At 35.1% G+C, this 15,500-nt stretch overlaps 1 protein-coding gene across 2 annotated transcripts in view; it reads right to left on the reverse strand.

Moving 5' to 3' along the window:
- Positions 1-251: 251 nt before the first annotated feature.
- Positions 252-15,500, reverse strand: part of Epg5 (ectopic P-granules autophagy protein 5) — a 92,922-nt gene continuing 77,673 nt past the window's right edge. For both annotated transcript variants that reach the window (XM_090167901.1, XM_090167900.1), the window contains 5 exons: positions 3,462-3,967; positions 3,181-3,403; positions 2,498-2,585; positions 1,294-1,412; positions 252-683 (listed from right to left, as the gene is read on the reverse strand). In XM_090167901.1, coding sequence (XP_090024027.1) covers positions 332-683; positions 1,294-1,412; positions 2,498-2,585; positions 3,181-3,403; positions 3,462-3,967 — 1,288 coding nt within the window. In that variant the 3' untranslated portion in view covers positions 252-331. The remainder of the gene's footprint in view (positions 684-1,293; positions 1,413-2,497; positions 2,586-3,180; positions 3,404-3,461; positions 3,968-15,500) is intronic.

Genomic DNA, 15,500 nt, shown 5'->3' on the forward strand with positions numbered 1-15,500 from the left:
CTTGAAGGAGGAATTGTGAGTCTGAAATAAAATTACCTTTGTTAACCTAAACTGAAGTGTCCCTCATTTTAAATAATGATAAAATAAGTAGTGTAATATCTCTAACGTGAAGAGTGTTCATTACAAGGTAACTAGAGTAAATCACCAAGAATTTCTGTTAAGCAGAAATGTTAAATTCGCAGGTAGATGATCATTCCATGCTTTAATATTGAAGAAACAACAGTAACTACTAAAATTATTTATTTCCAACAAATATTTATCACATTATAAAAGATAATTAAGTTAAAACATAAACTTTTTGATTAGTTTAAAAATATCAAATAATTAAGCTTTAGAAATTATTTAAAGTCTGTCTCATATTTAAGATACCTAAATACTTGGTGGCTGGAAAGAATAATTTACCAAGCTCTTTCACTAGTCTTTGAGCATCACGCAACGTATATTCTGGATTCATTACAAAGTTCCAAACATACTCAGTTGAATTGTGGAATAAAGCATATTGTTTATTTGTCTTCAGGTTCTCTAATTTACCAATTGCTTGTTGCGTCTGCTGGGACGGTCTTCCTCTTCCTTCTTGCAGGGTGCGAACATGACCTGGTGAATTTGGCTGCAAACGTATTCCACCGTTTGTAGGTAACTGGAGTGCAATAAATGTGGCAACTGTACGACACATAAAACGCATCCTGAAAAAAATAGAATTTACTTGTAACCATGGGTTCTGAGCCAATAGTAAAAAATTGTAATTATAGGATAAAAATCCCAAAATTATAGGGCTAAAATCACAGATTTTTATCACAGAACAGCCACCACAAGGGGCCCCAATATCTTATTGTAGTTTCAAAGTTACGCTATTGCAAACATCTTGAGCAACGTCTATCAACTGGAAAGTGCGACTATGAAGGTACAAAAAATTAAATAAAATGGCAGCTTTTATAGATTGCAATGTAAAATATTTTTTAAATTATCAAAATTATTATTGAATTGCGTGACACTTTCTTTTTGGTGATTGTGTTTCAAACTGTCCTACACACCATAAAATTCTTCGAAAATAATACCCTAGCACTCTGTAGGTTGCTAGAAATATACCCATATCACATTCGAGTCAACATTTTATGAAGGGTGGTTGGTCTATGATGAAAGTTTTTTCTATAGACTTAATCTATTTAAACTTAATAAGCAATATTTAAAACTACTGTTAAAAGCTGATAATTTGACAATTCATAGCATGTTTCCAAAATTGCAATCTACTAAGTAGGAAGTTGATTATTATATTTTTATAAAATAGTTTACTACCTGACTGAAAAAGGAGATCTTCGTCCTAATCCAATTGCACCTAATAAGCCAATCGAAACTTTATCTTCACCAAAAGTCAACAAAGTTGTTGTAAAATTACTAAGAACTCTTTCTGTAGCCTGTATGAAAGAATTTGTAAAAACAGAAATTATAAAACTTGTATTATGGCGGCAGTAAAAAACTTTTCCTAAAAAATAAAACATTAAAAATTAACATGGCGTATGATCTTCCTGAACACTTTTTATGGCACCCATCATTTTAGTAAAATGACACCTACCTAACATATCAGCAAAGTGCGGTCAAAACCAGAACACTCATATTGAGAAAATCATGTTAAATTTTTAATGAGAGCCATTTGAATGTGACCACACAATTTAGGACTTCAGACTAAGCCTAGTAATCACAGTGAGCCTGTGCAGCCCTAACTGCTTTTACGTTACGTATTTTTCTTGCCTTAGGTGCTAACCTTCTATGCAAGATAAACCTACTCCCATGTGAAACATAATTTTAAACTTATGGTAATGCTTGAAAGCAGGGCTGTGCGAGTACTCGGGCTCAGACTCTAATATTGTTATTTTATTACCCAAATGGACTTGCGCGGCCTTCGCCAAGGCCTAAAAATTACTCGCGAGTTCATTAATTTCCAATGAGTCTGCTGACTTTTTTACTTTTTTTATATATATTTTTTTATTAAAAGGACGCGTGACTCACATGGCTCGTTTGAGCAGGGCTTAGCTTTGGTTTTACTTTCAGTCCTGTAGAAGTGGAGAGAAGACAATTAGAGTTAGAACTCAAATTTTCGGGAATCATTCTGCACTCTATTGAAAATTTAAGACTTCTGACCCAATATGCATCTACCGTGAGTAGACTATCGGGCTTATTTTTTAACAATATTCCCGATTATTCTTTAACGTTATCTAAAGATAACACTGCTGAAATCTTTTATAAAACCACGTGTTGTTATTGATCAAGTGTGCTTTTATTAACCGTGGTATCTGGAATTGTCCACTAGCATTTTAACTCTTAATTTGTAAATATAATAATTTAATTTTAAACCGTTTCTGTTCCTTTTAACTTTTGTCTCTGTCACTGAAGCTTTGTTGACTACATCATTGAATACGAACTTCAACAAATTTCAACTGTTAGGTAAATTTAGCCCAAAGTTTTAAAAAAAAGATATTTTAAGCAAAGGAAAATTTCTTACCTTAGTATCACCACCATACTCTAGTTGTCTTAGAGATAATTCAAAGATTTTATCCCAAATCAAAAGAGCTTTTGCTTCACGCTCTTCACTATTTAAAGAAATGTAAAAAATTGCAATTAGAGACTACAATATTTAAACCTTTAAAAAAGTACATTGACCGATTTCAAAATTACATTTTTGGGCGACACTACCTTACATCATGAGGAATAGCAGGCTTCTTTACCTGCTTTTATACCCTAACATGGGTGCGTATTTTCACGTGCAAAATGAATTTTAAAATCCACCAATTGGATAGTACTGCTAGAGTTGTATTTTTATCAATTAATGTTACAGACTTGTGTCAAATTGATAAAATTTGGTTTGAGGATTGAGGTAAATCAACATTTATCAAATGCAACCCTTATAAGAAAAATCACTTACTCATGATCTCTTAGACTCTTACCCTAAATTCTAAGCCTTAATTCTTTTGATCTGTCTAGCTCCGCCAGTGAAGGGAGCTGTTGGATCGTGTGGCATGAAGGGCTTGCCACCACTCTCCTACGAAATTTAACCTAGCCACCCCTTGCCTTGAGAAATAGCCTAGCTTATTACTATTTTTATTATTGCTAACTGACTTATAATGACAACCCTAGTTGGTTATATTTGATAATAATAATATATGGCAAATTTCAATTATAACTTACTCTGATTTAATCTTGCACGCCCAATCAAGTGCTCTTTGTAGGAAATCAAGTTCTTCTGCAAGACTTTGGCACATTGGTAAAATCTTCATTAAGTACGCATTTTGACACAAATGAGCTCCATGGTCAATACACGCACTTAAAAATTCGTCTTTTCTCGAAAGTGGTATTTCTAGTAGTGGTATAATATGACTCCAACTGCCATACGGTGACGATGTATCTGTCACTGAATAGAAAAAAAATTAATAAGTGAAAAATTCCTTAAAATTAAAATATTTTCATACCTGATGAGCAATAAGTCTCAAAACAAGCTTCCAATAATACCACCAAATGCCTGACAAATGGAAGTGTTTGGCATGCTGCTATAATACAAGGGCAGAGCAAAATGCTTCCCGGATAGTTTTTCCACCACAAAACTAACTCGTTTAAAACTAGTTCTTGTAAAGGAGCTGGAGAAGTAGTTCCTAATATATTTAGAAATTCAATCATCAACGTTGATCCATTTGAAAATTGGTTCCTGAAATCATCCATCGCAATTGTGGTCTCAGACAATCTCAGCAAATATTGTGTCTGATATTTAAAATTATCAGCGTTCATAATAAAGAAATTATTTTTCTTGTTATCAGTGCATGCTGCCCTGACTATCAACTGAGTGTGAAAAGCTATATAAAGATTCCTTTTTTCTGCTTTTGAAGACTCCTCACTCAGAAAAGGAGCTTGCCAACTTCTTGAAATTGATGACTGAGAATAGGTTGGAGGTGGTGATACACCACAAATATACTGAATAAATCTGTAACAAAATCTTGTTTAATTACTTATAAAAGTTTTTGGTTATGACATAGTTCAAATAGCAAAGCACCCTTTTAATTTTAAACTTCAGCTAAAAATGCAACTCTTTCTTATGACCAACCTTTCCTTTCCTTACTATTTACAAATTAGTTAGAGATTAAGTAAAACAACGAAGAAGTTTAGTATTTGTGGGTTTGTTTTTATATATTGGGGCCATTCCACGTGAATCCACCCAATGATGTTACCATGGGTCAAGCGATTTTTTTTTATAATTTTGTACACAGTTTGGTCAGTATTAGGAAAGATCAATTCTGAGTTTTTAGCTAAAATTTACTAGTAGTTTATGAAATACGCCCTTACAACTATTAGCCCCAGTTAGCGCGTTTACGTAATTCCCCCCCCTTGAATTAAAGTTGAATATCTTTCTATCTAACCATTAGAAATTAATGATAATTTAGTCTCTAGGGTACATTGGGGTGCAGAACACAGTAGTCATGCTAATTGTTTTGTAGAGAGTAAAGTTTATGAGTTAAAGGCGAAAAAGTAGAAAATATTTGTTTTTTTCAGGGGTAACGTACTAAACACTAAGATGATCTGGAAATGTGATAAGTTGACACTTTAAGAAATACCTAGAAGCTAGAGAGCTTACGAGCGAAGCTTTCCAGTGATACCAAAAACAAACTTATGGGATTTTGACGTAATTTTCCAAAACAAATACCGATTTTTGATATTTTGAAAATTTGCAATTTATTTAAACACAGTAAGTTATTATTTTCTTACTAATTGAAAAGTATAGAATGAAATAGTTATTTTAAACATTTATTGCGAACAATATAGAAATTAATGTTTAGTAAGTCGAAATTTTAGAAAATTAAACTTAGTATTAAAACTAAATATAAAACCGTAAAAAAATGGTTTACAAAACCATTACAACACTAGATGTAACTGTTACTTATTCAAGTTTTGAGAGTAATGTTCTAATTGGGTGAAGTTAACTACAGCGGCCTCATTGAATTTAATATTCATTTTGCTTGCGCCTGATAGACCTTGTCACGTAGATAGCTAGGGTATTTTTTATTTTGGCCGCAAATGATTATTTAATTTTTAATTTAATTAAAAATCCACATTTTTGGGCATTTTCACGTTTTTTGTTATACTTATTTTCGTCGTGTGTTCGCCAACACCACAGTTTCGGTTGCCGACCCCACTTTTTTTTCAGTCCTTATTATATCTACGTGATATTCCGGTAGTTTATAAAATAAATTAAAAGTTTTGTTTATTTAGGGAAATTTCTAGGTGTTAGGGGTTTTGTATTTTTTGGGCGCAAACGCTTATTTCAGTTTTTAATTTAATTTAAAATTTTGCACTTTTTTGGCCTTTCACGTTTTTTATTGTTATTATTTAGATAATTTAAAATTAAATACTTGATGCGTAAGACTTGGTACTGTCCTCTAGGTTGCGTTATAGATGGCCCATAGCTTTTTTCAGTATGGCGTTGGGGAGGCGCCGTGCGCCCCAGCGCTCAAGCTGTAAGATCTATCTATATTGAATTGGCAAGACAGTTTGTTATTTATAAATCTCTATTTAATTATAGTTAAATCTAATATACAAAAATAGGTATGGTCTCTACTGACCTTAAAAACACAAAAAGAGAAAGTGAAAGTAAAAACAAAAAAAAGTATAAGCAGACGACAGATAAATATAGTTTCAGTTTAGAACAGGGCTAGACATAAGTACTTTTCCTATGCAAAGTAATAACTATTTCTAACAAACTCCCCCTTACTTTGACATAGGTAAAATTAATATACAAATATACATATATATCAACTTATTCCCCCTTTTTTTTTTTATTTTGTTAACTTTAACATCATACAAAATTCACTATGTTTTCTCTTAGGAAGAATTTTAGTAAAAATATCTGCCATATTTTCATTGGTATTTACATAACTAAGTTTGAATAAGTTGTTGTCAATACACTCTCGTACATAGTGATATTTCATCTGAATATGCCGCGATCTATTATTTTCTATCTTATTTTCAGAAAATTGTATTGCCGCTTGGTTATCACAATAAACAATCGGCTGTCCAAAAGTTTCTTCTAATTTGGCTAATTCTAACAGTTCTTTAACAATACTAGTTAACCATGCAATCTCTTTTGATGATTCTGCTAAGGCAATGTACTCAGATTCCATTGATGATAGGGCAATGTTCTGCTGTTTCACACTTCTCCAGCTTATTGGACTGTCACAGATATTAATCACAAAACCGCTAGTAGATTTTCTATCGTCTAAATCCGATCCCCATGATGCATCGGTAAACACACTGAGATCAACTTTGCTGAATCCATGATAATGAAGACCGTAATGGCTGGTCTGACACACGTACTCCAACACTTGTAATAAGTAATTCCAATGTTTCTGACCAGGATTTGACGAATAACGTGCTAAACTTGCTACTACAAATGCTATATCTGGTCTAGTACGCTGCGATAAATACAATAAACTACCAATGAGTTGTCTGTATGGGTAATTATTATTCGGTTCTGGTGTACAGTCTCTATTTGACAATGATATCCCAACGGGTAATGGTGTCTCCCTTTTCTTCTCAGTTTTGATCTTGAATGTTTCCTGTAATTTCTTCACGTAGCTATTTTGATGAATATATACTTGTCCTTTTGAGGGAAATTCAAATTCAATCCCCAAAAAGTAACTTAATTCTCCTAAATCAGTCATTTCGAATGTTGCTTGTAGTTGTGTCTTTAATTTCTTCATAACGTGTGTATTTGATGCAAGTACAATTATGTCATCAACATACACTATCAATAGTCCAGTCAATCCAAATCTGTAGATACAGTTGCATCCAAAAAGTCTTTTATATCCAAGCTGAAGTAACTGATTATCTAATTCAGAATACCACTGCTTTCCACTCTGCTTTAATCCGTAAAGAGCCTTCTTTAGCTTCCACACATAATCTTCTTTTCCCTTTTGAATATATCCAGCTGGCTGTCTTAAATAAAGTTCTTCTTCTAATGATCCATATAAATATGCACACTTCACGTCCATGTGGGAGTGTAGCCATCCGAGACATGCAATAAATATCATTATACATGCTCTGATCAGGGTAAAATTTACGACTGGAGAATAAGTCTGATTAAAGTCTCTTTCAGGAACTTGAGAAAAACCTTGGGCAACTAGTCTGGCTTTGTATCTATTGATTTCTCCGTTAGAATTCTTCTTAAGATCGTACACCCATTTTGCTCCAATTATCTTCTTATTAATTGGTTTTGGAACAATCTCAAACACTTCTCTATCTTGAATGATATTAATCTCTGTTGTCATGGCTTCTTGCCATTTTTCACTATTTGGACTTCCAATTGCTTCGTCGTATGTTGAAGGTATTACTACACATCGGGCTTCAACATTTCCAGTAGATTTGAAAGTAAATTCTTTGGGGTTGTATTGTTCTCCTCTATCTGCTAAGTATCGCTTCATTTCAGGTTCTGATCTGATTTTCTGATTTGTAATGTTATCATAGTGATAAACGTCAATTCGATCACACTTTTTTCTGAGTATTTCTTCTCGTCTCCAACGGGGTATTATGGGTTGTGGAGGTGGTGGCTCTGGTTGTGCTCCTACTTCATCTCCTTCATCAGTATTCTCATCGTCCGATGAGTTGTCCGACTCTTGCGATTTATCATCATCTGACGATTCGTCTTCATTATCTTCTGACCATATTTGCTTCACTGGCTCATATGTTTCTTCTCTGGTTTCTTTAAGTATTTTAATACCTAACTTGCTCTCGTCGAAAGAAACATGTTTGGTTTCTAGAACTTTTCCTTCTGCTGGAAACCATATGCGATATCCTTTAGTATTCATAGCATAGCCTACCATGATACCAATCTTCGCTCTCTTCTCAAATTTATTACGGTGAGGTTGTGGTACAAATGCGTAAGCTACGCATCCATATCGCTTAAGATGTCGTAATGAAGGTGACGTGTTTCTCCATCTCCCTTCTGGTGTGATATTTGGTAGTTTCGAATGAGGTAATCTGTTTGATAAATACACTACTGTATATAATACTTCTCCCCACATATAATGCGGTAGTCTTGCATCTTCAAGCATTGCTCTAATTCCTTCTAATACTGTTCGATTATATCGCTCTGCAATGCCGTTCATTTGAGGACTATATGTGTTCGTCCTTTGACACACAACTCCGTCCTTTTTACAACCTTCCTTGAAATAATTTGCACAGTATTCTAAGCCATTATCTGTGCGTATTTTCTTGAGTTTCAAACCAGTTTGTCTTTCTGACATAGCCTTATATTCTTTATATTTATCATATGCTTCGCTTTTATTCTTCATAATATAAACTATTGCCTTTCTAGTATAATCGTCTATGAAACTGATAAAATATCGTGACCCACCTTGAGATATAACAGGTGAAGGTCCCCAAACGTCACTGTGGACAAGTTCTAATGGTTGTTTTGTAGATATATCAGGTATAGATTTTGAGGCGGCCTTTGTTGCTTTTGCTACTTTACATGGTATGCAGTGGTCAATTTCTCCTTTAAATTCTGGTAATCCGTGAGCCATATCTTTTCTCTGCAATTCCTTCATCCGTTTGATTGAAGGATGTCCTAATCTTTGGTGCCATCTTGCTGTATCAATTGTTAGACTCGTGTTACATCCACCCTTCACTGAGAGTTCCTTCCTGGGTTCTTCTCTACTTGGAATGTATGCATCAACAACATAAAGATTGTTTCCGGTTAAGGTGGAAGATAAAACCAACGTCTTGTTCACACCGTATACTTTAATCGAGCCATTAACTATTATAATCTTACATCCTTTATTATCAAATCTTCTGGCTGATAATAAATTTCTATTATACTGCGGAACATAGAATACATCTGTCAAATGAATGAGATTATCTCCATAAGGTGTTTTTACCACCATATTTACGACCCCAGTTCCAAAAGCTTTTGCTTCACCTTGAGCAATATCAATGGGTACTTCTATTTCCTGATATTCAACGAACCAGTCTCTTCTATGACAAAAATGGTGTGTAGCACCACAATCAAAAATCCAAGAATCTTTATCCGATGTTGAAATCATTGTAGTAGCTAAATATGCATTTCCATATGAATTTCCATTATCCCAATCGCTGCTACTGCTTGCATAACTGTTTCTAGTTTGATTAGCTGACCTTTGATTGCTCGGATAATTTGATCTATTTCCTTTCTGATTTACAGTGCGGCCTCCAGTTTGAATATTTGCATGACAATTTCTTGCTATATGACCAGTTTTTCCACATCTATAGCATTCAAAACTTTGACTAGTATTCTGATTCCCTTGATAGCCTTTGAAATTTCCACGCTTTTGTTGTGCACCTCTATTTTTCTGTTGATTATTCTGATTGGGTTGAATGGACATAAGTCCAGTCTTCATATCTGTTCTTTCTTCCTCTTGGTGTACTAGTTTCTGTCTTTCATATTCGGCTATAAGGAGGTTTTTGACTTTATCTGGAGTAAACTCTTCATCATTTAGTTGATAAGCTCTTTGAATCGTGTTCTCATATTGGGCGGGTAATTTACAAATCATCTGGTATGCTATTTCGTCTGGAGCTAAAATACGTCCTGCTAATTCCAATTGTTCCGCTGCAGCACTGATTCTCCCAAGATATCCTGACATGCTTTCAGGTACATTATATTTCAGACTCAGAAAATTCAATCGTAATGAAGCTATTCGTGCTCGTGACTTTGGTTCATAAAGGTCTTTAAGTGCGTTCCATACTTCTACGGCTGTTTCATATTGTGATACTAAATTCTTATGCTGGTCATCTACTGCCAGAGCTAATTTTGATAGAGCTTTTTGTTTTCTGGTTTCATATCTCTCTTTTACTTTAGAATCTGCTTCTTCATTTGGTTCTTCATCTGTTTCATCTATGATCCCCCATAGCCCAAAATCTAGCAGAGCCATTTTCATATTAAACTTCCAGTTTACATAATTCTCATCATTTAATTTATTAAATGAAAATGATGTTCCAAGGGATGTCAAGGAATTATTCTGTTTTTCCATTTTTAACTTTAATCTGTTTTGTTCATTTCCATTCTGCACTTTCACTAAGCTAAGCCTAACTCAAACACTGCCAATTCACAAATAAATCTTTTCTATTTTATTTATTCCATATTAACCACGCTTTCTGCTACCAATTGTAAGATCTATCTATATTGAATTGGCAAGACAGTTTGTTATTTATAAATCTCTATTTAATTATAGTTAAATCTAATATACAAAAATAGGTATGGTCTCTACTGACCTTAAAAACACAAAAAGAGAAAGTGAAAGTAAAAACAAAAAAAAGTATAAGCAGACGACAGATAAATATAGTTTCAGTTTAGAACAGGGCTAGACATAAGTACTTTTCCTATGCAAAGTAATAACTATTTCTAACACAAGCGAAGTGAGTGCGTGGCGCCGTTCAGCGCCAATACGGGGAATTTCCAAGTTCATCAGGCGCCAATATGGGGAATTTTACAGTTTTCCAAATGCTTCGAATTTAGTAACGTCTTTTACGTGTTTTGGACTTAATTATCTTCGTCGTGTTGTCGCCTACAACGTGGCTTGTTAGTAACCGTTTGTTTCGGTTTTCACTCTTTGTTTTTTGAATTTTTTAAAGCTGCAGCTTCGGTGCATTCACCCAACCCTTAAAACTTTTGTACCTTTTCCTGTATATTAAATGCTTCAAACCTGTTATCATTTTTGTTACTATTTCATTTGGTACGCTTGCACTAATTACGATGTCGCTACGATTCCAGAAGACCATATGGCCCATGCCGCCCACCGTGAAATATAAGAATGAGGCTGGGGGCGGAGCACGAGAGCGTAGCGAACGTGCGGCAGCGTCAGGCGGCAACATATGAGAAAACAATTGGGTGTCGGCGAATACACGGAGCTATTTTTAAGAAAAACGTTACTAAAATTAAAATTAAGTTACTTAAAAAATTATCATTTGCGGCCCTAAAAAATTAATTCGTAATCTCCGCGTCAAGTTCTACACCATCCGCCAAAAAAAACATGAGGCCGCTGTGTTGTTCCTAATACTGACCAAACTGTGTACAAAATTATAAAAAAATGGCTTGACCCATGGTAACATCATTAGGTGAATTCACGTGGAATGGCCCATGGTTAGCCAATTAGAATAAAGACTCTGAAATACTCAGATATGTAGATGATAAATGTTACCATTAAAGATGTATCAGTTCGAAGCTCGCTGTTTAGATCTCCTTTCATTATTATTATTGATGAGTGGGGAGAAGGGCGAAAGGTGTGCCCATTCTTGCACTTCGACCAGTGGTCCATTGTGCAACCAAGGACCTTGTGACTTTAGAAGTCCAATATCCGACACAAAACGGAGAATCCGCTTGGCCAGCATGTTATACAAATCAGAGGCTTTCAACTGATACATACCAAGATGCTTGAACCTTTGGGACGTGTAATAATCACACCTACAAAGTACATGAGAGGAAGTTTCCTCCTCAACCTGACAAGCCCTATAGGTTGGATCATCATTGATTTCAATCAAGATGTCTGTTAAGTAAGCAGTCGCCTGTTAGTAGACCAACGACCAACCTGATATTGGGCTTGTAGAGCGAGAGAAACTTGTTTGCTCTCTGCCCAGAGGGGCCTGAGATTAACTCTTTAGCCTGACTTTGGCCATCCATCTCAAGGTAAAGCTTGAGTTGATGGTCAGTCATGGAGTTGGAGATAAGGCCGCGAACTATGCTAGAGGGGATGGGAACAGCAGGTTCAGGACCAAAGAACCCAGACTCTGCATACTTCTTGGCCAAAACATTGGCCTACTCATTACCATAGAACCCCTGATGGCCAGGAACCCAACAGAGTTGAACTTTATTGTTGGTGCCTAGCTCTGAGAGCCTTGAGTGCCGCTTGAATAAATTTGGATAACCTTTCCAAGAAGCTTCTTTTTAAGACAGAAGTCAACACAGAAGCAGATAGCAGCAATTTCCGCCTGAAAAACGCTAGCATAAACACTAAGGCTTTCCTAGAAGCCGAGATTGCTAGTAAGACAATACATTCCCAAACCTGAGCCAGAGTGAGTCTTAGACCAGACGATTTCTCTTCTGGCTCTGAGGGTTCTGTGATTAGACCACTCCGTGCGGCTCTTGAAATAAGTATTGAAAGGTTAACTTAAATGTAATTTAGCAGCCATAATATCAGAACATAGTAAGAAAACAGGTAAATAACTAGAAAATTCAAGGTAAATCTTGGGTGTGGCTTTTATCCCAAATATTAGCACTCCACTCTGGTTGAGCCTATAGGCTCCCATGAAAAGATGAAGAGAAAGAATGTTCAGGAAGCACTTGGGTCTGTTCTCATAGCTCCTGTGGTGCTGACACAAGCCAGCCTTTGTAGAGTGTGCAGATCACTCTGCACAGTCTTAATACAGACTCTAGGCCACCAGACCACAGTAGCGTACGAGAGCAATGGTCTGATGATAATGGTGTACAGCCAGTAAGTCACTTTAGGGCTAATCTGTATCTGATTGGTATCAGTGAGAGTCCTATGTGCAGGGCGTGCTTTGCAGAGGAGAAAACTTTCTCTCATGTCCTTTGTGTCTGTGATTTTTATGTTGCTCAAAGGTTTGAGCATCTTGGTATGCAGAGGTTGGAAATGAGAGATCTTTCCAATATCTCAGTGAAGCAAATCTTTTGCTTCGTTTCGGAAGCTGGACTTTTCCATGTCTAAAAGGCTGGGGCTAAACAATGGACCTCTGGTCAAAGTGCTAGGTTGGGCTTGAGCCACCCACCCAACCCCTACTAATAATAATAATAATATACCATTAAATATAAAGAAAGTGTTTTCAATAAACAATTTAAGATCTAATTCAATAATTGATCTTTATTGTGGCAAAGTTAATTTTCATTTTGAATGTGATTTAAACTTTGGTAAGCACTCACTTCGCTCGCATGAGGCAGCCTGCCCAAAAGGTCAAAAATAGTGAAATTTGCTCTTTTCCACTACGGAGGCGCTGGTGCCACCTCCAGACCTAACTATAAGCATTGAATAAACGAATCGAACGATTATGGTTTTTTTGTTACTTTACGGAAATAACTGAAAGCTATTCGATATATTCGGCAATGTCAGAGGTAGAATAAACGTTTTTGCATGATTTATAACCCTTTTCAAAATTTTTAATTGGTTTATCTAGCAGAGATGGACGATTTCCCAAAGTGCCACCACTGAGACGCCAGATAAAATCTCAAGCTTAGAATGGAATGTAAAGAAAGCGACAAGTGGAATTTTTTATCAAACACTTTGGGTTGGATTTAAAAACAATTTGATGGCAAGTAGATAAACTAATATCTAAAATGATCCAGCTAAAATTTTAGTGTAACGAACATGAAAATTACTTTTAATATCTTTAAGAAATAATTTGTAAAAGTTAATAATTCCATTTTTTCATTCAATTAGTGAAATAAAGTTGGAAAAATATTGATAATGAACGAAAACATTTATGAACATTGGTAAATAAGTTTGAATACTGGTAGATATGAATGAACACTGGTAAACATGAATGGTAGATATGATATGGTAAATATGCCCCTGTAGCATTAGGGAGTCGGTCAAGAGTCGGGTATGGGTCGAAAAGTCGTTTTCAGGTCGACGACCGTATGCCGACTCAAATTGTTCCATTTTTTCAAATCGCAAAAATTACAAATTTCCATTTTGAGACTTTATAAAGTCGGCAAGTCGACTTTAATGTACAATCGATATGCCGACTTGATTACGACCACATATTTATTTTTTCGTCATATTTTTAAAATAATTGTATTTTATTGTATAAACTATAAGTTAATTTTTACTAATTATATTTAATTAATTTTTAGAAATTGATTTAATTGCATATGAAGTTACTTTGCGATTTACGATATATTTTCAAAATATTAATTCCTGATTTTTATGGAAATTGATTAATTATACTCTAAATACATTTAAAAATTTTTTAATTTATTAATAAATATTGATTTTTCGATATATACGAGCACAAAACGTTTTTCAAACGCTTAATTCATAGTTCCAAAAATTCAAAAGCACGCGCCAGTTGATACTTTCGCAGCGCTAGTTGATACTTTCGCCGCGCCATCTCTGGACTATAGCTCCATGTTAGAATTTTATTGGCAAAATCGCGGGAGCGGTGTTATTGTTGTGCGCTTAATTTCCTGTTGTTTCTTAAACAAATCAATGGAAAAATCATTGACATCTCGCGAAACATATTAGAACTACACTCACAAAGTAAGTTTTTCAATATACAAATATCTGTAAATTAATAATAGCTTAGTGAACTGAATGTTTTGTGTGAGCTGTTAGGCCTTGGCAATTACAAGGTCATGTGCAATTAATGTATAGTTTCTATTTGAGATATTGCTTTGGTTTTTTGTTTATTTTTCGTAAATAAATATGTCTAAGCGCGGTCCTTATAAAGATCAGGCGGCTCTAAGTGATAGACAAAAAAGGAGAATAACATCTGAGTTCGTGAGAAATGTTTTAGAGCAAGATAATGTAAGTGATAATGAGGAATTGGAGCCTGAAGTGGTAGAGAGAGAAAACCCCAGGGATAATATAGAAGCAGGTCCTTTGCTTGAAGAACGAAGGAAACATATAGGCCCAAATGCAGAAGATGAAGAACAATTAGAATCAAGTGCTAGTTTTAATTCTGAACCAGACGACGATAGCAGCTTTTCTGAGAGCAGTGATAATGAAGATTTTACACCAATTGATTCAGAAATTAGAACCTGGGCTCTTAATCATAAAGTGAACCATAATGCATTGAATGATCTTCTGCGAATTCTTAGAAAACAAGGACTTTATTTACCAACTGACTCACGAACGCTTCTACGAACTCCAAAGGATGCTAAGGTTTTAACTATAGCAGGAGGTGAATTTTGGCATGTAGGCTTTAAGATTGGACTGATAGAGTTTCTTGAAGATAACCCTGATTATCCAGATGAAATATCATTTGCAATCAACATAGATGGTCTACCAATATTCAAAAGTTCGGCAAATCATTTTTGGCCAATTCTTGGTAGCATATTCAATTTCCCTAATGGCGTCGTAGGTAATCCATTTATTATAGGTGTGTTTTACGGTGAAAAAAAACCAGGAAACCTTGAAGAATTTTTAGGTCCATCCATTTCTGAATTAGAAGAACTAAGTGAAACAGGATTTACTTATAATGGTCGCATCTATGGTTGTAATTTAAAGGGTCCATTCATAATGGACACTCCAGCACGAGCGTTTGTGAAAAACACAAAAGGCCACACTGGATACCGTTCCTGTGACAAATGTGAAATAAATGGTTATCGCTATAAAGGGCGCACCATATTCTGGAGTGAAGAGAATGTCAGGTTACGTACAAACGAATCATTTAGAGCCGAAGACGATGAGCAACACCATTTGACTGGAGGTCCCACGCCATTGACAAGGCTTAATATCGATATGGTTCGCCAATTTCCA

This window comes from Leiobunum rupestre, chromosome 3, assembly GCF_980474605.1.
Source record: "Leiobunum rupestre chromosome 3, qqLeiRupe1.1.hap1, whole genome shotgun sequence".
Classification (NCBI taxonomy): domain Eukaryota; kingdom Metazoa; phylum Arthropoda; class Arachnida; order Opiliones; family Sclerosomatidae; genus Leiobunum; species Leiobunum rupestre.